At 39.1% G+C, this 23,398-nt stretch overlaps 1 protein-coding gene across 8 annotated transcripts in view; it reads right to left on the bottom strand.

Moving 5' to 3' along the window:
• AP2B1 (adaptor related protein complex 2 subunit beta 1) overlaps window positions 1-23,398 on the bottom strand; it is a 133,232-nt gene that overhangs the window by 88,846 nt on the left and 20,988 nt on the right. For all 8 annotated transcript variants that reach the window (XM_027624921.2, XM_027624923.2, XM_027624926.1 and 5 more), the window contains 3 exons: window positions 21,154-21,259; window positions 16,680-16,815; window positions 14,128-14,373 (listed from right to left, as the gene is read on the bottom strand). In XM_027624921.2, coding sequence (XP_027480722.1) covers window positions 14,128-14,373; window positions 16,680-16,815; window positions 21,154-21,259 — 488 coding nt within the window. The remainder of the gene's footprint in view (window positions 1-14,127; window positions 14,374-16,679; window positions 16,816-21,153; window positions 21,260-23,398) is intronic.

The following is a 23,398-nucleotide window of genomic DNA, read 5'->3' as shown; positions in this document are numbered from 1 at the left end:
TCTGCCAGTTAAATTATTTTAATGTAGGGCGCCTGGGTGGCTCAGTTGGTTAAGCAACTGCCTTCGGCTCAGGTCATGATCCTGGAGTCCCAGGATAGAGTTCCGCATCGGGCTCCCTGCTCAGCAGGGAGTCTGCTTCTCCCTCTGACCTTCCTCCCTCTCATGCTCTCTTCTCTACCATTCTCTCTCTCTCTCAATAAATAAATATCTTTAAAAATAAATTATTTTAATGTTAAAAAATTATATGTTAGATATAAAGTCTGTTAATAGGAAATGTAGAAAAAGAAAAGGTCAGAATTGAGGGAATTAAAAAAAAGCAATGTGGAGGAAAGAGAACAGAAGGATGCTGAACAGAATGAACAATTAGAATTCCTCTGTCATTACCATAGGCAACTGGAAATTAAACTAAGTGTATAAATGTGGCTAATGAAGTATATGTTCTGGTGGCAAAACAGGCAATTTCCGCTTGTTATCACATTAAAACAAAAAAGGAAATAGGGAAAAGTAAATCTAATTAAAAGATCCAGAGACCAGATTACAGGATTATGTTTATAAAAGCCTGCATTGAAAAAAGAGATCACTGCCAAACAGCTACTGAGCCAATGGCCAACTAGAGAAAAACGCATCCCCAATAACAAAATTCTGTTCCTCTAAAACTTCAAGTTCCTTCTCTTCTACCTTTCCACTTTTATCTCCTAATCCTCACAGGTTGTTATGATTTCAGAAACATATGAAGGTGGGCCCATAGGGACTGCTTAGTGTTCTCCTGGTCTCATCCTAATGGAAACTTAAAATAAGCTAGTCACACTGAATCTAAAGTAGACAGAAAAAAGACTGACTTCAAGACGGCAACTGGGTGGTTAGGGTATATAGGCAACTCACCTGTCAGTGTTTATGCTCTGTTTCTTTGGAATTTTGTATTATGTACATAGCACACATACTGTTTATTTCTAAAAATAAATTCTAAAAATAATAGATTGAAACTTAAGATTTACTTCCTCTTTCTATTACGACTTCTCCCAACAATAATTCAGTATCACAAAGAACAAATCTAACCCCTGCAGTAACTGCTTTAATATACCTGTGTATTAAAACAAAGGTTATGTCTCTTTCACTTGAACCATCACTTTGAATTTGAACTAAGATTCACATGCATAACATTTCTCCCCTAGAAAACTAGCATTTCTCTTAGGAAACATTGCCAGAAAGAGAACAAGAACCTTTAACTACAATCTCAAAAAAAAAACAAAAACAAAAAACTACAGTTCTCAAGTCTTTTTTTTTTTTTTTTAAGATTTTAAGTAATCTCTACACCCAACATGGGGTTCGAACTCACAACCCTGAGATCCAGTGTAGCATGTTCCACCAACTAAGCCAGTCAGGCACCCCAGAAAGGAGTTTCCAAAGAAGTTTTGCTTAAAAATGGATTTATGAACTGAGGGTTCTAGAGGGGAGCGAGGTGGGGGGATGGGTTAGCCTGGTGATGGGTATTAAAGAGGGCACGTTCTGCGTGGAGCACTGGGTGTTATATGCAAACAATGAATCATGGAACACTACATCAAAAACTAATGATGTAATGTATGGTGATTAACTTAACAATAAAAAAAATTTTTTTTTTTATTTGAGAGAGGGAGAGAATGAGAGATAGAGAGCACGAGAGGGAAGAGGGTCAGAGGGAGAAGCAGACTCCCTGCTGAGCAGGGAGCCCGATGTGGGACTCAATCCCAGGACTCCAGGATCATGACCTGAGCCGAAGGCAGTCGCTTAACCAACTGAGCCACCCAGGCGCCCAACAATAAAAATTTTTAAAAGTGGATTTATGAATAGGGTTTCTTAAATGAGTTTTCTCAATACATCAGTTGATTTATAAAAAGTTGGCATCTAGGTTATAAAGGAAAACATATATACCGTAAAAAAAAAGTTTCTTTTATGCATCTTGCCTCCCAATTATGGTGTTTCTTGGGGAGGCTGCAACTAAACATTCCTCCTCCCTACTCCACCACTGTAGACCTAATATGTATACTTTATACAGATATTAGACACAAACATCTATACACATACTTATGTACAAAAGCATACATATATAGATGCATATAAAATCATGCATATAAAATGCCCCGTTCCCGGGGCACCTGGGCAGCTCAGTTGTTAAGCGTCTGCCTTCGACTCAGGTCATGATCCCAAGGTCCTGGGATTGAACCCTGCATCGGGCTCCCTGCTCAGCAGGAAGCCTGCTTCTCCCTCTCTCACTCTCCGAGCTTGTGTTCCCTCTCTCGCTGTGTCTCTCTCTGTCAAATAAATAAAATCTTAAAAAAATAAAAATAAAAAATAAAATCACATTCCCTACTAGACAAATGTTTCTCTGCCTTAACTACAGACTTCTCTTCAATGTGATAGTTCCTTATGGACCCTTGGAGTCCGTTGAGTTTTTTTTTTTAAAGTAAGCAATTTGTGATTTACTTTATACTCTATCTAATACAGAAGGCTGTACAAAGAGATAAAAGACAGTAACTGCTAAAACATATTGAACACTTACTATGTGCCATTAATCCTCACAGCAACTGAGGTAGTTGCTATCAAAATCCACTTATTACAGATAAGGAAACAGGGTTTTGTTTTGTTTTTTTAAGCCTTATTTATTTACTTATTTGAGAGAGAGTGTGCCTGCACAAGTAGGGGGAGGGAGAGGATCTCAAGCAGACTCCCTGCTGAGTGCAGAGCCCAATGCAGGACTCAATCACAGGATCCTGAGATCATGACCTGAGCCAAAATCAAGAGCCAGATGCTTAACTGACTGAACCACCCAGTCACCCAAGGAAACAGGCTTTAAAAATGAATTTATAAATCAGTTTAGAGAAGTTAGTGACTTGCTTAGTAAATGGCTAGAAAGGGATAGTGCTTGACTATGAGCTAAAGGTTTGTGTCTGATTCCAGTTTCTGAGTACTCATCACTCTGCCTCTAGTATTTACAGAAGTGCCAAGAACTGCGAACTCCAGCTGGCAAAAAGGGAAAGAAAAATCAGAGCTGGGGGAGGATAATATAATCAAAACATTATTTCCAGGCAAAGGTGACATACAGATTTAGACAAGGAGAAAAATGTATTCTTCTACTTTATATATTTCAGAGATAATCCGATCCTGACAGCTCCTATATTTACTATCCAGCTATAAAATCTGATTTATGAAGCTACCCCTATCTGATATGCACCAATTGTGAGGACATAAATTTGATCTTCTTAAAAAAAAAGCAAGCTGGAGCTGCAGATATGGTTAAAATAAAAATGATCCTGTAAAAAAGTACTCTAGAAGGGAAATGAAGATCTACAGAAGGACTGGAGCGTCATAGACAGAAGCTCCTTTGTAAGAACTCTCCCACCCATTTCCCCGTCCCTTTGAATGACTTTCATTCTGCACCTCCATTTCCATACCCTCAGAACCCAAGAAGAGAATTCACTTTCCAGTACAGTGACTTCCCCCTATTAACAAATTACTACTTAGAGGACTTTCATTTCCAGCAATGACCTTCAAGGTCACACACTCCGAAAAGACTTATACTTCAGTTTTCCTGTTCAATTTACAATCCTTTGGGCTGGTACCCCTAAAGACTTAATTAAATCAAGTGAAAGCGGAATAATTGACCAAAATTATTATGCTGAAATATATAGGTGGTACATATTTTATCCTCTTAAAAATCAGCAACATTAGGACTCTCGCTTTCTCCTTCACAGAGCTGCCCCAAATGAGGTATTAAAGCACCAGGCAACATGTATTTGTTCTAAGCATGTTTCAGTCGTTATTGGCTCCTTAAGGACACAATGACTATGTGGTACCAGTTAATTTTTTTCCCCTCAAATAAGTAAAACTTAAAGCTCATACTTTAATCCAGCACACATCCAGAATGCCAGCAGATAATATGCCAACTATATTACGTTCTATAATGTGCCATCTTTCCCCCTCTTCCTCCCAGGAATAAGGAAGTTGAGTCAACATAGCTCATTATGACAAGAAGGTCTGAATACATGGTAACAAGATTTACAAATAAGACTCAGTAAAATTCATTACTTAAAGTGGCTTAAGATACAATCTGACAAAATGCAAAGCCAAAACACTACAATACAAGCAGGTATCTACAAGTAGACAAAAGGCACTCCTAACAACCAGAGTTACTTCGCCCACAAACCCTAAAATTATACCAGAGCAAGCTGCAACATGAACAAAACAAAAATTTATTATCACACCACTTATTAGCTCCCTTTTGAGAGCAAAGTAATCCCTGCCACAGTAAGAGTCTTGAGATCATCTTAAAGGGGACACTAAGAAAGGAATGAGCTGTGATCTTTTGGGGCACTATGTACAACAGATCCAGTTTTCCAGAAGTTGCTGATGAAAACTGCTTTAAAGGTTTATTCTTGAGGGGCACCTGAGTGGCTCAGTTGGTTAAGTGTCTGCCTTTGGCTCAGGTCATGATCCCAAGGTCCTGGGATCAAGCCCTACATCAGACTCCCTGCTCAGCGGGGAGCCTGCTTCTCCTTCTCCCTCGGCCATTCCCCCTGCTTGTGCTCTCTGGTCTCTCCGTCAAATAAATAAATAAAAACTTAAAAAAAAAAAGGTATATCCTTGAATAATTACCTTTTTAAAAGTAATTCTGCAATGATGTAGTAAGTAACACTGTAAATATACCTAGGTTCATTTGTGGGTAAGCTGTTCTCAGAATTACCCTAAAAAGGGCGCCTGGGTGGCTGTCATCAGGCGTCTGCCTTCGGCTCAGGTCATGATCCCAGGGTCCTGGGATCGAGTCCCGCATCGGACTCCCTGCTCGGCGAGAAGCCTGCTTCTCTCTCTCCCACTCCCCCTGCTTGTGTTCCTGCTCTCTCTCTCTCTCTGTCAAATAAACAAATAAAATCTTTAAAAAAAAAGAATTACCCTAAAAAACAATGGCTGGTTTTAAATAACATATACAAAAAATTAAATCTTTTAAAAGTAAATTTGCAATGGAAAGATTAACCCTTCTAAAATTATTAATATCCAACTCCACAATGACTATACAATATAGACAATAAATAGTAGTTATCTTATGAAGGGCTTCCTCTATACCATGTTTAAGATTAAGTGCTTTGCACCTCAATGAGATACCACCTCACACCAGTCAGAATGGCTAAAATTAACAAGTCAGGAAATGACAGATGTTGGCGGGGATGCGGAGAAAGGAGAACCCTCCTACACTGTTGGTGGGAATGCAAGCTGGTGCACCCACTCTGGAAAACAGTATGGAGGTTCCTCAAAAAGTTGAAAATAGAGCTACCCTACGACCTAGCAATTGCACTGCTGGGTATTTACCCCAAAAATACAAATGTAGGGATCCAAAGGGGTATGTGCACCCCAATGTTTATAGCAGCAATGTCCACAATAGCCAAACTACGGAAAGAGCCAAGATGTCCATCAACAGATGAATGGATAAAGAAGATGTGGTATATATATGCAATGGAATATTATGCAGCCATCAAAAAGGGGAAATCTTGCCATTTGCATCAGCGACATGGATGGAACTAAAAGTTATTATGCTGAGCGAAATAAGTCAGAGAAAGACATGTATCATATGATCTCACTGATATGAGGAATTTTTTTTTTTAGATTTTATTTATTTATTTGAGAGAGAATGAGATAGAGAGAGCACGAGAGGGGGGAGGGTCCAAGGGAGAAGCCGACTCACTGCTGAGCAGGGAGCCCGATGCGGGACTGGATCCCGGGACTCCAGGATCATGACCTGAGCCGAAGGCAGTCGCTTAACCAACTGAGCCACCCAGGCGCCCTGATATGAGGAATTCTTAATCTCAAGAAACAAACTGAGGGTTGCTGGAGTGGTGAGGGGTGGGAGGGACAGGGTGGCTGGGTGATACACTGGGGAGGGTATGTGCTATGGTGAGCACTGTGAATTGTGCAAGACTACTGAATCACAGACCTGTACCTCTGAAACAAATAATACATTATATGTTAAAAAAAAAAAAAAGGGAAGATAGTAGGAAGGGAAAAATGAAGGGGGGGGATCGGAGGGGGAGACGAACCATGAGAGACTATGGACTCTGAGAAACAAACTGAGGGTTCTAGAGGAAAGGGGGGTGGGAGGATGGATCAGCCTGGTGATGGGTATTAAAGAGGGCACATACTGAATGGAGCACTGGGTGTTATACGCAAACAATGAATCATGGAACACTACATCAAAAACTAATGATGTAATGTATGGTGATTAACAATAAAAAAAGAAAATATGTAAACAAATTAAAAAAAAAAGATTAAGTGCTTTGCAAGCCCTCTATCCTTCAATGTTCACAACAGTCCTACAATAGAAGTATTATTTACTACCTTCACTCTGTAGATGAGGATACTAAGAAGTTTAGGGAGCTAAGAAATGACAGAACCAGGGGTGCCTGGGTGGCTCAGGTGGTTAAGCAACTGCCTTCGGCTCAGGTCATGATCCCGGAGTTCTGGGACTGAGTCCCACATCGGGCTCCTGGCTCAGTGGGGAGCCTGCTTCCCCCTCTGACCCTCTCCCCTCTCATGCTGTTTCTCACTCTCTCTCTAGCAAATAAATAAATAAAATCTTTTAAAATAAAAAAAAAAAAAGAAAGAAAGAAATGACAGAACCAGGACACAAACCCAAGTCTTTCTGGCTCCAGAGTCTGAGTTTTAACCACTATGCTATATAGTACTGGAGCGGGGGGGAGTAACATTTTATAATTACAAAGCACTTTTCTGTTTTTGAGATACTTTTCAAAAAGAGGGAGTCAACTCTTTATAAAAAGAAGTGATTAAATGCAATTTGGTATTTTGGATTGAATCCTAGAATAGCAAAAGGACATTTGTGTTGAAACAGGTGAAATTCAAATAAAATCTGTACTCTAGTTAATAATAATGTACCAATGCTAATTTCTTAGTTTTGACAAATGTGCCATGGTTATATAAGATGTTAACATTAAGTGAAACTGAGTGAAGAATATATGAGAACTTTCTGTACTATTTTTGCAACTTTTCTGTAAATCTAGAATTATTCCCCCCAAATGAGATTAAAAAAAAAACTTTAAGTTGGTAATAGTTTACACAATAAAAACTGATAATGAATTTTTTAAAAGAAGTGAGAATCACAGAAAGATTTCCAAAGTTTATTATAAAGAAAAACAAAAACATCTGCTTCTCCAGTAAGCAGAGACACAAAAGAATTCAGATCGACCGGTGGGAAATTCAAGAGCTGGGCAGTCAGCCTTATATCAAAGCAGCCTTCAATGATTCTACTTACTCCATCCCTGCAGAAATTAATGGCGGATCCTCTTTTAGTACCAAATATAACATTACTCACTGGGGGGAACCCAGACAAGACTGAATATATTACCTGCCACATTACTGTTATTAAGTGCCTACCACATACTGACACTCTCACACACACCTAAAATTCTACCAGCTCTACAACTCCTTTATGGACTTCTGGCATGAAGAGCATTATCCAGGTCTAACTTCACTTACGTATGAAATTTTACTTTAAAACTCTCCTACTTAATATACACTGAGAGAAAAGAGAAATCATTAAAATAATAAATTAAGTGAGGTCATTGTGTTTTTCTATGTGTTCTAGGCCTATCTTTAATAGAAAATTTAACATAGCCCACAAGGACATCATTTATATTCGGATAAAAATCCCTGCATTTACAAAATGATCTAGAGACTTGAGTTTTCCAATACATATCATCTCAGATTGACAACAAACCACAACACAAGTTTCTAAGGCCTAAATGAAAACTATAATGATCAGAAAGTACGCAATGTTAGCTCTGTTCCTCCATAGCTACAGTTTATTAAGCATTTACCAAATATCAGGCATTAAATTTTTAAATTACTCTTCATATTCAAAATAATCAAGTAAAGTAGGCATTATTACATTCATTTTACAGATGAGGAAACTGAAGCTCATTTTAAATAACTTGCTCAAGGCCATGTTTCTAGTGAGCAGCCACACCCAGACTCACAACAGCTGCCACTCTGGCCCTCAAGGCCACATACTAGCTTCATAATCCAAATTCTTGCAATTTAACACTACTGGACTTGGGGATGGATAACTGTTTGCCGTAAGGGGCTGTCCTATACACTGTAGGATGTTTAAAGTATCTCTGGACTCTACCTACTAGATGCCAGTAGCACCTTTCCCATTAGTTGTGACAACCAAAAGTGTTCCCACATATTATCGAACATCCCCTAGGGAGCAAAATCGCTCCCCATTGAGAACCACTGCCATGATACCACGCTGCTTCTACATGCTGGTGTTGGGGATGGTCACCGAAAAGATGTGACCGCCAATAGACCTGTGAGCTGGGACCCGGCCCTTGCCTTGGAGGCTTCTCATCCTATGCCTGTCCTTGGAATGGGATTCTGCTTGTCTTTCACCTGGCATACATGACTGAACCCAGTTAAGGCCTCTTTATAAACTTTTAAGATTTGGCAGGCAGGGGGCACCTGGGTGGCTCGGTTGGTTGGGCGACTGCCTTCAGCTCAGGTCATGATCCTGCAGTCCCAGGATCGAGTCCCGCATTGGGCTCCCTGCTCGGCGGGGAGTCTGCTTCTCCCTCTGACCCTCTTCCCTCTCGTGCTCTCTCTCTCTCATTCTCTCTCTCTCAAATAAATAAAAATCTAAAAAAAAAAATGTTTAAAAGATTTGGCAGGCAGGGGTGGGTCAGATGGTTAGGCATCTGCCTTCGGCTTGGGTCATGGTCCCAGAGTCCTGGGATCGAGTCCCGCATCAGGCTCCCTGCTCCTTGGGAGCCTGCTTCTCCCTCTGCCTCTCTCTCTCTCTCCCTCTCTCTCTCTCTCTGTCTCTGAGTAAATAAATAAAATCTTTAAAAAAAAAAAAAAGATTCGGCAGGCAGGTGGTGGGGATCCATGCTGTCTTGCTTTTGCCCAACGCAAGCCTTGTATGTAAGCTCTCTTTGCTTATTAGAACTGCCACCTACCAACCTGGAGTAGCCTGCCTCTTTCTCTGGTCTCTCTCTGCCCTCTGCATAAAAGGTGCTGCTTTCAGATTACACCAGGGAAGCTCCCAGGAGGGTTACAAACCAACAGCTGGCTAGCATACAGTTAAAGTATACACTTTTTCTGAGAAGAGGTTATTTTTCATAAAACAGCTTTCTAGAATAAGTTCCAATCAAAAGAAACTGGAGGTTTTAACTAGAACCTTTGCAAAAGGCTATTGTGGGTCAAGCTGAGGCAATTCTGAGAACATACTCCTTGTCCAGAACACTCAGCAAACAGAAACAGGTTTTTTACTTATTTAGTACTTTGTGCTTTGGCAGACAGGTGCAGAGCAGTGCAAGAGGGCTTCCTGGGGGCAGCTCTGAGAGTGATGGAAGCAGAACTGAGAAGGTCTGGAAGACAGAGATCAAAGGGATAAAGTCCCTAAGCCAACGGGACTCAGAAGAACAGAGTTCACAAACAAAAGCAAACACTGCTCAGAGAAGGCTGTTGAGAAAGTCTCCGGAGTGGCAGACTCTAGCATGAACATGTTAACTGAAGTCAGAATACCTCAAAAGCCTCAGAGGGAAAAAGCTACAGAATAGTCACTATCACTCAAAAACACTTTTTTTTTCTTGTAAACATACACTTAGTGGAAATTTTAAAAATTCTGACATCTGTGAAGAAATCACGGGAGCTATTTTCCTGTAGCTCCCAAGTGGTTCCTCATGCTGAATACAGGTTTACTTTCGAAATAACAAATAATAAAATCTGCATCTGAAAATAAGTTTGGCTCTAATTCTCTCAGAAAAGACTGTACTATATGAGTTTATACAGCTATCAAAGGAATCGGGACATTTTAATTTAATATTGTAGCCTAATGTCTACTTCATGATTACAGGATCAGCAGCCATCACTCTCGTGAGCTCCCGTCAGCCTAGTACTTGAAGATGTGCTTTTTTATGCAACAGCTCAATAAATACTCCCAACACCTGTCTACGATGGCTCCCCTCATTCAACAGAAGAGGGAACAACCCAGGGAAGCTGAGCTAGAATTTAACAGAGAATTTTTTTTTTACTTCAAAGTTTATCTTTTCTCTTTCAAATAGTATTTCACTGAAAGACTGCCCTAACTGGTATAAATGGCATAACTGCAGGAAAATGAGGTGTGAGTTCCCCTCCCCCGCAAAAGGGAATGAGAACATATTAAAGTTCTCTTACTGGCAGCAAGGTACACTACCGCCAAGAACCAGCCTGAGATCCACATAACACCAAAAGTATGTAGATCTTGATCAACATTCTCCTCTCAGATTTCAAACTCACTTCGGCAGCTGTTCCTGTGCTCTCACAGCTAGGATGCCCTTCTGAAGTGAGCCATGAGAAAATTCCTAAGGCAGAATCCCTTGGAAACTGTTGTTTGTTTTGCAAGAGATTCTAATATTTGCTGGTGCAATGCTGCCACCACGTGGAACAACTTCTGAAAAAGTGGAACAAAATGACTCCTCAAGAGCAGTGAAGAGGACTCCTACCCATCATCGGAGTAAGAGGACTCAGGATTTCCATAGTAAAACAGATCATTAAAGGCCTTCACATGTTCAAAATTTTAACCATTTTGAGAAAATCAAACAGTTCTAAATGTGTATGTGTGAATATACATACTTAATCCTATCGTATACACACATCCATGAAGGCAGTGACTAGTAATGGGTATTGGGACTCAGGACTAGGTTAGAATCCTGGCTACACTACCACTAGCTGTCTGACTTTGGGAAAACCTTGATCTCTAATATGGAATAACCCCTGCTTCACTGGAAAGATATGAGGACTAAGTAATACACTGTAACTAAAAGCTTCTATCTGGCATAGGATGCAATTAAATTTAAATTCCCTTTTTCCCAGGGACACATGGTCATCATAAGCCTTAGGAGCTTCTTAGGTGTTTTAGCTACTACACCTTAATTCATGCACTCCTCTGTTCCCTATCAACAGTACCTGACCCAGCTGACAAAAAAGGAAAATCAGTCGTCTAAATGTTAGTTTTAACACTTTTTGGTAAAGAGCAGGACATACGGTTTGAGATGAAAAGTATGGGTTCAAGATGAAAAGTAGGCGTGTATGTCTGCTGGCTATCTTAATCCAAGCTTTTCAGTTCTTCACTAAAACAAGCATGAAGAGTTCAAAAAACTGATTTGAATGTAAGCCCAGGATAAGAATAGGGCAAGCAAGGCACAAATTTAAGGAGGCACCCCACTTTCAGGCTTGTGCGGGTACAGAGTTGACACCTGAATGTGAGTACCACCTTACATTTTGCACCCTGTGTGCCTTGTTAGTTATCAGTTGAACAGTATCAGGGAAAAGTTCTGCACTAGAAATCTGACAAGAATCAGAAAGATTTTCTATTTAGAGGGCAATAGGTCCAAAGGTAATTAATGCTGATACCTGCTCTAGGAAAACTGGCAATAAACACAGTAAAACTACAGTCATTCCTGAAACAGTCTCTCAAAATCTACCAATTAACCTTAAATATTCTCTAAAAGTTTTCTCAAAGATAACTGTGAAAGTCCCTCCAAATCACCTCCTGATTTGTTGTGTAAAAACAGGTTAAGAAATTTTAAGAGCAGGGTGCCTGGGTGGCCCAGTTGTTAAGCATCTGCCTTCAGCTCAGGTCGTGATCCCAGGGTCCTGGGATCGAGCCCCGCTTCGGGCTCCCTGCTCCGTGGGAGGCCTGCTTCTCTCTCTCCCACTCCCCCTGCTTGTGTTCCCTCTCTTGCTGTGTCTCTGTCAAATAAATAAAAAAATCTTTTTAAAAAAAAAATTTTAAGAGCATTATAGTTTATTATAATGTTATATTACATTCAAAAAGACCCATTGACGTGCTGCCCGTTTAAGTTCCGTATATGTAGATATGGCGTGGGAGAAAACAGCTAAAAACAAGACTGGCACGTGTTGATAATGATTGATTGAATATGGTGATGGTAAATGGGTTCATTTTATTTATCTACTGTTTTCATTCACTCTAATTTTGAATGTTTGAAAATTCCCATAAGAAGTATAAATAAATATATGTATAAGTACATGTATTATTTGAAAGTATGGTGGGCTGGACAAAAACCAGCCCCTCCTCCACAATGAAAACTTAAAATAAGTCAAATTAGGCTTGTTCCAGATCGTGTCATCCTCTCAACTGATCTGGAAAAAAATCTAAGCGCTTGGGTACAACAAACAAAACAAAAAACCTCTTTACTAAACCATTAGATAGCCCCTATCCCTGACCATCTAATTTTATAGGTTCTATTCTGAAGAATTTACATTGGCATAAAAATGCCTTTTCCTCCCCAAACTGGAATTACCTATGAGTTAGAACTCATTTTCACCTCACTCCACTCCACATTCTTAGCCCCACTGAGTATTTGAGTGCATGATATCCCATTCACCTGGAAGCCTGAAACCTGGAGCATGGAGCCCAAACTCTAATCTTCTCATTTGTCCTCAAGTAGAACATTTCAAAGACAGGTGCTCAGGGTAACAGTGATTCAAAAGCAACACCAAAACACAACTTGGGACCAGTTAAACATTCTATAAAATAGATACTAATGCCTTATGACTTTCTTTCTTTATGGAATTAAAAAAAAAAAAAGGTGCCACATGGTCCTACTGGAGGGAAAAAAAAGGAAAGGTTGACTCTTCTAATACTGGTGGTGATACCTATCAGAAGTCATGGTTTCAGCACATACACACCCACACCAGTTTCTGTGCCCAGAAGGTAGCTATAAGATTCCTGATGGTAGGGGCGCCTGGGTGGCTCAGTTGGTTAAGTGACTGCCTTCAGCTCAGGTCATGATCCTGGAGTCCTGGGATCGAGTCCTACATCGGGCTCCCTGCTCAGCGGGGTCTGCTTCTCCCTCTGACCCTCCCCCCTCTCATGCTCTCTCTCTCTCTCTCTCTCATTCTGTCTCTCAAAATAAATAAATAAATAAAATCTTTAAAAAAAAAAGATTCCTGATGGTAGTACAATAGCACCTTAAAAAAAAATGTGGCTTGCTTCATCCTTTGACCTTGATACTAAACTTGACGGATAATAAACAGAAGCCAAGGCTACTCAAAGAATAAGAGGAACCAAATGAAATATCAAAGCAGAGATCTGAGCACATGATTCGCAAGTGAGAAACAATGTCTATTTCAAGGCAAATTCCAAGTCTATTTCAAAACGTTCAACAAAGAAAGTATTCAGAGGTGATCCACTGATTAACTCAAAGTTATTCACCTCCAAGTAAACAATGCATTAGGAGAAGAAGTGGCCCTATCCCTCCATCTTCTCAATAATGGTACCTAGTGATCAATCACTCCATTCAAATGAGCTCCAGTTACTAGCACAGTCAACATACCACTTTCTCCCCTTCATTATATGGACAAAGGTAAAAATATTAATAAGAGAAATAAAAGGCCCCCAAACTTTAAGGTATTATGTTCTAGCTGCCAAACATTTAGAACATAAGTTGGCAAAAAGAATTTGTCCTAGAATTTTCCTGAAGAAGAATACATTACAATAATCAGGCACTAAATATAACTTGGTTTCTATTCCCACACTACCAGAAAAGACCACAAACATCTAAAGAAATTATCTTTTTAAAACTGATATAAATTTAAGGTAAAACCCTCTTAAAAAATGATGAAAGAACCAGTTTCTGAGCAAATACAGGGTAGGTATGATACAAAGGTTTGCTTTAAGACCCTTGTATTTTAGGGTGCCTGGGTGGCTCAGTTGGTTAAGCGACTGCCTTCGGCTCAGGTCATGATCCTGGAGTCCCAGGATCGAGTCCCACATCGGGCTTCCTGCTCAGCAGGGAGTCTGCTTCTCCCTCTGACCCTCTTCCCTCTCGTGCTTTCTATCTCTCATTCTCTCTCTCTTAAATAAATAAATAAAATCTTTAAAAAAAAAAAAAAAAAAAAAAAAAGACCCTTGTATTTTAGTACTTGGTTTTCATTTCAGAAAACACCTACTGTGTGAGGACACACAGAATTCATGTTTCTCATAGCTAACCTATGTTTCAATGCCCGAAACGTTTGTTTTAAACATGCTTTTTAAAGGAACCCACTGTAAGTACTGCTCTCTTTATAAAAGCAGAGGTTTATTACCATTGGATTTGAATCTGCTATGAGATCCCGCAGAGAATCCAGAAATCCCTGATCTTCCACCATTTGGGCATTGATATCATGGAGTTTTGCCACACAGACTGCTGCTGTTTTCCGAACATAGGGATCTTCATCCTTCAAGCACTTGCGGAGAGGCTCACAGAGATATTCTGTAATCTTGTCCACCCGGATGCACCCCATGGTCCTGACTGCTAAGGCCCGAATTAGAGGATTGGGATCTTCACAGTCCTAAAAAAAAAAAAAGAAAAAGAAAAGAAAGGAAGGAAGAAAGGAAGGAAGGAAGGAAGGATGAATCATTGACAACTACAGGTGTACATGGTGACTAAAAGTAAACAGTCTAGTTTCTATAAACCACAAAAGAATATTTCCTTAATGTAAGCTTCCAGTTATATTCTACATCAGAACACTCATCTCCCATGCTATTGTTTCCTAAGTACAAATCTTAGTTGCCTATTTAAGAGCTTAGGTTAGGAATTCATTTAACTGTTTTACAAGCACAATGAAAAAATGCCCAGCAGGATTCATTCCAGGACTAGGCAGAAGCTTAGTAAGCTGGTATTACCATCCCCTTGGCCATTAGTGAACATGCCTTAACAACAGGGAAAAAATGAGGAATTGGAAAGATGTGTCCTACTCCAGAGTCAGGCTCCAAATACCAAGCAGAAAGAAAAGAGGGCTGGACTTTCTGGGGCCTATAGCCAAGAAAGCATAGGAAAAGAGAAATTGGTTTAGGCCTGATCTAAGTTTCTAGAGTTAAACAGCAGAGAGGGCCCTCTGGGGTACATTCTTTTTTTTTTTTTTAAATGAGGGGTTTATTTTAAAATAATCTCTACACCCAACATGGGGCTCAAACTCATCACCCCAAGATCAAGAGTCGCATGCTCTACCAACTAAGCCAGCCAGGCACCCAAACACTCTCCTTTATTAGCAAATGCTTCCAAATACACTACAAAGAGAACACTCCTTAAATTGCCCTACATTAAAAAATTTCTTTAAACGTTATAAACCTATGTACATGCTAACTTCCAAAAAACATAAACTAAATTATCTTCCCAATGATGTAGCCCATCTATGAACCACAACACAGAAAGAACGAAATGTCGTGGGGTGCCTGGTGGCTCAGTCGTTAAGCGTCTGCCTTCGGCTCAGGTCATGATTCTGGCCAGGGTCCTGGGATCGAGCCCCGCATCGGGCTCCCTGCTCCGTGGGGAGCCTGCTTCTCCCTCTCCCACTCCCACTCCCCCTGCTTGTGCTCCGTCTCTCGCTGTGACTCTCTCTGTCAAATAAATAAAATCTTTAAAAAAAAAAAAAGAATGAAATGTCATGTTCTCTGATTCTGTACTATGTAGCTAAACATAGGAAGAGAACAAAAAGTCCATGAGAAGAAAGCATATTGTTTATTTTTCAAAACAGTCTAATAGAAGCTAATTTTAGAAATGCTGTTTTTGTTTTTTTAATGGAGACTAAATTTCTGAGAGAAAAAACACTAGTTAAAAAAAGATACATATTAATAGGAACAATCTCATTATTATGTCTATCAAATCTAATGACAGGAAAAATTTGACTGCATATTCAATAGTAAGAAATTTTTTAATGGTCAATTTTTTTAGGATGTGACAATGGTATTGTAGTTATATTTAAAAAAGAGACCTTGGGGCGCCTGGGTGGTACAGTCGGTTGAGCATCGGACTCTTGGTTTCAGCTCAGGTCATGATCTCAGGGTTGTGAAATCGAGCCCTGAGTCTGGCTCTGAGCTCAGCGTGAAGTCTGCTTAAGACTCTCTCTAATTCTGCCCCCGACTCCCCTCCAACCCCACACTCCCCGCACACGCACTCAGTCTCTCTCAAATAAATAAATCTTAAAAGAGATCTTATTCTGACAAATGTAAGGATGAAATGATTCTCCATCTTTATGATGTTTGGGATTTGCTTTAAAATTATCCAGTAAGAGAAGGAGTAGGAGTTAGGAAAGCATGTATGGGGAGAATAAATTAAATAAGAGTGGTCATGGGTTGGTAACTACTGAAACTACAAGATGGGGATTTAGGAATTTATAATACTATTTCCTCTACTTGAATATGTTTCCATAATAAAAAAAAAAAATAATCAAGTGTTAAGACCTATTAAGTAAAAAAAACCAGAAGTAGTCACTCCTGCAGTTTCCACTACTTCCGACCCATAAGCATAGTTTCTCCAAAGATAAAACTTTAGCTAAAGCCCAGGTTGTCAGCCTGGGAAGGTAAAACACTGAGGTTTCTTCACCTGGCTTTCTTCTCCCATCTGGCAAGGATGCACCAAAACCAGCTAACAGAAGGCTCTCCATATGGTTTGAACTGGAGAACGAATGCTGGCATAAAGAATGCTTAAAAACATCAACACTCCTAGTCACTGCCAGTACTTCTCTAGAGGTCCTCTTTTGGAACAGAGGTGGCTTATTTGCAATGCAGACGTTAACTATATCAAGACACACTTCTGAAAAGGTTACTTGAGGTAGATGAGAATGGTCTTGAGTTCCTTGGGGGGGAGAGATGTTACCTTCACAAAGCTGTTGACAGCCATGATGGCCATGTCTGGCTGACTCTTGGCGTAGTTCATCAAATAGAGATAAACAAGCTTCTTTAATTCCAGGTTGTCAGTTTGCATACAGTTCACTACATCTGGAAAGAGAGAACTGAGAAGAGAGGAGAAAAGAGAAAAGGAAAATGAATAGATGTTGGTGCCAAGCTACTGGATCGAACATGAAGAAATGGCCTTATTTTACAAAGTGATCTGATGCAAGGAAAGATGTCCCCACAGTGATAACAATTAACACTGAAATGAATTTCTAAAGAAACTATAGTCCTGGTCCCAAGAAGGTCTCTAAAAATAGATTTAAGAAACTTTTCATTATGAAAATTTTCTAACAAAAGTAGACAGAGCAGTATAATGAACCCAATGTATCCATCACCCAGCTGCAAAGAAGCTTAATACACATCCAATCTTGTTTCATACAGATCCTCAATCCATTCTTCCTTTCCCCATCCCTATCCCATCTAATTGCTATGGATTTATTTTTTTAAGTAGGTTCCACCCCCCCACATGGAATGGGGCTTGAACTCACAACCCTGAGATCAAGACCTGAGCTGAGATCAAGAACTGGACACTTAACTGACTGAGCCACCCAGGAGTCCCTGCTCTGGATTATTTTTAGCAAAATCCTAGACATCATATAATTTCATACATATTTTAGGGCATATTTTTAGGAATCTTGTTTTAAAAAACACAATCTTTATCACACACAAAAATTAATAGTAATTCTACATATCAATTCATTGCAGGTTCAAAGCACTATGGTTGCTATACTTTTAAATGTTCATATTCTTCTATTCTTGGCCAGTGGGAACTTAGCTAGCTTCTGAGTCCCTGTGATGCAATCCTGCATTTTCACCAGTTTCCTCACTTTCTGGTAAGACACGATGCTCTATGCAGGATTACTAGGTATATTTCTAATCTCACAACTGAAACCAGTCATTTTTCTAAGGAGTCCTGATTCCCTTCTAGAATTTATTCTTAATGTTACAAACTCAGACAAATGAAAATCTGAGTGTCCTCCAATATAAAAGGAGTTTACACTTTTCCCAAGTTCAAGTCATTTCATGATTTACTACTCTCTTATAAAGCCAAAGGAGAGTGGCTTTAGTTTGGAATGGCTTCCAAACCATTAGTTTGGAAGGATAGCTTATGATTTGCCGTTCTGTTACCATCTATCTCAGAGGTTGGCGGACATTTTCTGGGAGGGCAAGAGAGTAAATACTTTAGGCTTAGCAGGCCAAGAGGCAAAAAAGTTGAAAATATCATATAAGTAATTATATAACAAGAGAGAAACCAATTTACCACCATTTGTTGATGAAACTTAAGCATAATATTTTTGTACTACAGATCTAATGAGAAGATTAAAATTTTGGGGGGATAACATTTTGTTTAATTGGGGTTAAATAAGAATACCTTATTAATTCTTAATTAATTCTTAATAAGAATCTCTATTTTTTCTGCTTCTTTGAGCTATCTAGGCATGGTACATATCCCATCTCCTCCAAGAAGGTTCTTCAATTGTTCCTATTTACATAGATCTCTCTTTTACAGAACTCTTATTGCCTTTAATATATAGATTCTAGTACCTAATTATAAAGCTGTATTTTATTATTCCCTAATTTGTCAAACTTTGGGTCTCTTCAACTAGATAGTAAGTGTAATGAAGGCTGAGAGACATCTACTATCCTTCTAAAATTACAATATGTGGAACAGCGTTAAGTACAAGATAAATCATCAGCAATTAACAGATTAACAAGTAGTATTTACCAAGCATACAAATGGAAACTCAAAGAGGTTTAACTTTTCTAGGATATAGAAATAATCCTGGTGAGAACACAAAAGCCCCACTAATGAAGTATGTTGACTTTTACCAGTTCATCAGTACCGATGCTCTCAATCCAGATTTATTCCTCGGCAAAAATAGCCCATCAGTGACTAGATCAATCCTGGGTAGGAAAACCATGGCCTGTCCATCAAATACAGCCCACCACTACTTTTGTATGAGCTGTAAGCTAACAGTGGTTTTTAGGTGAACATTTAAAACTCATATGATGATAGAGAATATTAACTTTGGACCCCAATTAAACAAAATGCTATCCCCCCAAAAAGAATTCTAATCTCATCAGATCTGTAGTACAGAAATATTATACTTAAGTTTCATCAACAAATCGTGGTAAATTGGTCCCTCTCTTGTTATAATACTTTCAATTTTTTTTTTGCCTCTTGGCCTGCTGAGCCTCAAGTATTTACTCTCTTGCCCTCCCAGAAAAAGTCTGCCAACCTCTGAGATAGATGGTAACAGAAAAGCAAGTTAAGAACCAAATGCTTTTATTTTAACAAACAAATCTCCAACAACAAAAGCACCTCAGCACAACAGCACCTGAAGCACAAGAAGATACCGGAGTTATTAATTGCCACCATTTCTACCTGGGCCCCTGATCTGGCTAGGGGAACTGCTCTCACCCTCCTGGTCGAAGGAAATCCTTCACACTCTAAAAATTATTGAGATTCCCCAGAGTGTTTTTGTCCATGTGGGTTTTACCTACTGATATTCTGCGGTATTAGGAATTAAAACAGAAATATTTTAAAACACTGATCCATTTAAAATAGTAAATGTATTTCATATTAATATTTTAAAGCAAAAATTTTGTATTTTTTAAAAGATGCCACTGTTTTACATTTTTGCAAATCTCTTTAATGTCTAGTTTAAGCAAAGACAGCTGGATCTTCATATTTGCTCCTGCATTCAACCTGTTGTAGGATATTGTTCTGATTGAAGTATAAGAAGAAAATCATACACATATATTAATGGGAAAAGGGAGTATTTTAACAGCTTTTTCAGATTAACTGGATATTCTTTAATTCATTAAAGCTAGACAAATGCTTTGTTTTTCTTTTTTCTTTTTTCAGTCCACAAATGATAGTTCCCTAAAAGTTAGTTAGCTCAGTTGGTTGGCTCAATGGGTTAAGCCTCTGACTCTTGGTTTCAGCCTAGGTCATGATCTCAGGGTCATGGAATCGAGACCCTTCTCAGGCTCTGTGCTCAGTGTGGAGTCTGCTTGAGATTCTCTCCCTCTACCCCTTCCTCACTTGCGCGTGCATGCTCTATCCCTCTCTAAAATAAATCTTAAAAAAAAGTTAGTTGCAATGTGGAATCTGAAACCGTATCAAGCTTTTAATACTTGACTGCATTAAAATCCATTCGTTTATCACTTATTTTGACTGGATCTTTTACCCATGCATAATTTTGTGATATATGCACTGGTCATTTGGAAAATATTGGTTGAGTTATGCAGATCTTCCCAATGATGACAAATTTCATAACAGTAAATAATACATTCATTAATTTCACCACCAAGCTCATCAGAAAAGTCTGTAAGTAAGGGAAGCTGTCAAGCTCATGTTGTGAGATACAAGTTTTCCAACAATCTAATTTTTACTTTAAAGCTCAAAATATATCTACTGTCACATTTTTCCCCTAGAAGTGACAGGTTCACTTTGTTCATTTTTGATAAAATGTCTCCCAAATACTGAAGTCTGATTAACTATAACTTGTCTATCATTCTTTCACTTAAAAATGGGGTTCCCAATTCAAATAATTGTGCAAGGGCCTTTCTCCAAGTCAACCATCACACTTTGCTATGCAGAAGTGCTTTATGCATAACTCCTACTTTATCACATGGAATATTAAAATGACCTATACTCAAGGTTCAAGGCTTAATAAATTAAATTTTTAATGCTTCAAGAAGAACAGTCCCATGTGAAACTGCCCTTTTTTCCTGCAAGCATGTAGTGGTGACAAATATAATGACTACCGTTACAGTTTGGCACTGCTACCTTGATTCACACTAAGGCACCAGCAGTGCAAATGTCAACACAGTAAAAAAGGCAAATAATACCCAAGTATTATTATAAGGATAGCTTTGACCTCACAAATCCCCCAGAAAGGATCTTGCAAATCCTCAGGGGCCTGTGGATAATCCATACCTATTTCCAAATGGTCTGGCTGAATTACAGGGGGAAAAAAAGACAAAATGGACTTTGTTAACATTGATTTTCATCTTGAATTCAGCAACTGAATCTACAGTTGTAGAGTTAAGGACACTAGCTTGAACCGATTAAAAGAATGTTTGAGTTTCTGCTTCTCAGTACACTTCAAGCATCTTCTAAAACTACTTCAACGGCAGGTCTGTAACTGTGCCAGCTCTCAGGAGGTTTTAGGCTAGATCTCTATGCAACAAAATCAAACTGGTTTCATTTTTCAAAAAAACTTAAGTCACAGAGTTAAAGTAAAAGCAGCTACACTTCCTCATGATCTTTCAGTGGGACAACCTTGTTCTTATCGATTCTACGATTACAACAATTAAACGAAAAGCAGTAAAAGCCATAAAATAGGGTATGGGTCTAAAGTGACCGATTGCAGGAGTGTTACCCTTACCTAACGTCCTTCCCCACAGTCATGGCAGCAATCACTTTCTTCACAGCCTCCTTCCTCTTTTCTTTCTTTTCATTGTTGAGTTCAGCCTTTAATTCAAAGATTTCTCCTACAAAAGAAGAGAACAAATTGGTGAGATCCCAGAACCAGAAAACTAGAACAGAATACTACACTCTGTACTAAATAACATGACCGCTGACCAGAGGCAGGACAGCAACTGAAGAAGAGAATTTAAAAATTATAGGAGAGGTACAATTCAAATCTATAGAATATTAATTGACCCATTGATAACGATACCACCTCTGAGGTTACGGCCAGAGAAGAAGATGAAATCCAGATCTTAGGAAGTGTAGGAGTGGGGGAAAAAAAAATCTCACAATATCTTACTATAATAGGGGAGAATGGCATCTGAGTGATGATGATCTTCCATCAGAATTTCAAGGTTCCAAGGAAAAAATAAATGTAGGCACAAAACAGGTTCACAAATCTGTTTTCAAACCAAAGAGATGCCATATATCAGCTCGTTCACCCACTCTCAACTTTACCAATAAAGAACTGAGGCTCAAAGATCACAGACTGAATTAGTGACAGAGCTGCTCTTAGAACTGTGTCTCCTGACTGTTGAATCCAGAGGTTTCCAACCTTGGCCACACACTAATATTACCTGGAAGGTATTTAGAAATAACAACACACAGGCTCTACTCTGGACCAAATAAATCAGCATATCAAGAACTCTTACATTCATATTTTTAAAGTTCCTCCAAGTGATTCTAATGCACAACCAGGGCTGAGAATCCCTGCTCTAATTAGCACTTTAAGAAGCTAAAGGGCTTCAAGGACCCATCCTATTCAATCGATCTAACGTAAACGGTAATCTTGAAGCTTCAAGAATGGTACAAACCAGAGTCACTTCTAAAGGCACAATCTTGAGTGAGTGCTCAGGCCCTGCACTGTGAAATGCCAGGGCTGTCATCACTATTTTAAGGATCAGGTTCACCTATCTTCAGAAAGCTGGAGCTGATAAAAAAAGAAGGTAATAATCCTCAACCGGTTTTAAAAGAAGAAAGAAAATACACCACTAAGCCCATGAAAAAGTTGGCTACTCCCAGTTCAACCTTCCACCTCTACCCTTAAGCTCTTCCACAATACTGCCTCATTTTCCACCATGCTTATGACTGTGCTTGATGTTCATAAAACCAGACCTCATTCCCCAGTATAGAAAGAGTGGGGATAGCAAACTATGTGATCTACTAAAGCCTTCAGATGGGAAGGATGAAAGTGGTAAGAAACACAGAAGATGAGCACTAAAAAAGCTTGTTACGTCAATATCCAGTGCCAGCAAGGCAAACCAATTAAAGTTACAAAAATCGGTTTTATTTAATCAACAACTGCAAAAATAGCACAGCCAGAAAAGCTGGCCCCTTCAGAGTCATTCTCCTCTCCACCAAGTCCTCTGCTGCCAAATCCAGCTCTTAGGGTTCCCATCATTTACTTCTAGGAACAGTAAAGGACAAGCAGCAGGGTTTCAAAAGTCTGAACTGTGAATAGCAGCAGGAGCTGAAGAATCAAAACAGGATGTAACTGAAACTATTCCAATTCTAGCATAAACTTAAAGAATATGTTCCAGCAGCAGTTCTGGTGGGTGTTGCAGGAAGGAAAAGGAACACAGTCTATCCGTTTTTTAAAATGTGGTATTTACCCAGCCATGAGTCAATCTGTAGGTCTTAAACTTTTACAAATCCCTGAATTAAAAAAGGTTACCAGGATTCATTACAAGAGGAGGTTTGAAGTGTTAGGTGAGGTTTCTTTCTTTCTTTCTTTTTAATTAAAGATTTATTTATTTTAGAGGGAGAAAGAGAGGGAGAGAGGGAGGAAGAGAGAGAAAATCTGAAGCAGACTCCCCGCCGAGGGTGGAGCCTGATTTGGGGCTCAATTGCACAACCCTGAGATCGTGACCTAAGCCGAAACCAAGAGTCAGACACTTAACCAACTGAGCCATCCAGGTGCCCCAAGTTAGGGGAGTTTTTAAATGACATCTTTTTATGTCAATATAGACAGTATCTTGGTCATCAAAGCACACAAAATGTTAACAGAAGAAATAAATACCATTTCAGAAAGTCAGAAAAAAAAGCTGAAAATGAATGACAAGCAGGGTTAATGTTTTTGTAAAGTGTAATTATTTTTTTTATTTTTTATTTTTTTAAAGATTTTATTTATTTATTTGAGAGAGAATGAGAGAAAGCACAAG

The sequence above is a fragment of the Zalophus californianus genome, chromosome 16, assembly GCF_009762305.2.
Source record: "Zalophus californianus isolate mZalCal1 chromosome 16, mZalCal1.pri.v2, whole genome shotgun sequence".
Lineage (NCBI taxonomy): Eukaryota > Metazoa > Chordata > Mammalia > Carnivora > Otariidae > Zalophus > Zalophus californianus.
The sequence above is the reverse complement of the archived record's forward strand: the minus strand, read 5'-3'. Positions and strand labels throughout refer to the sequence as shown.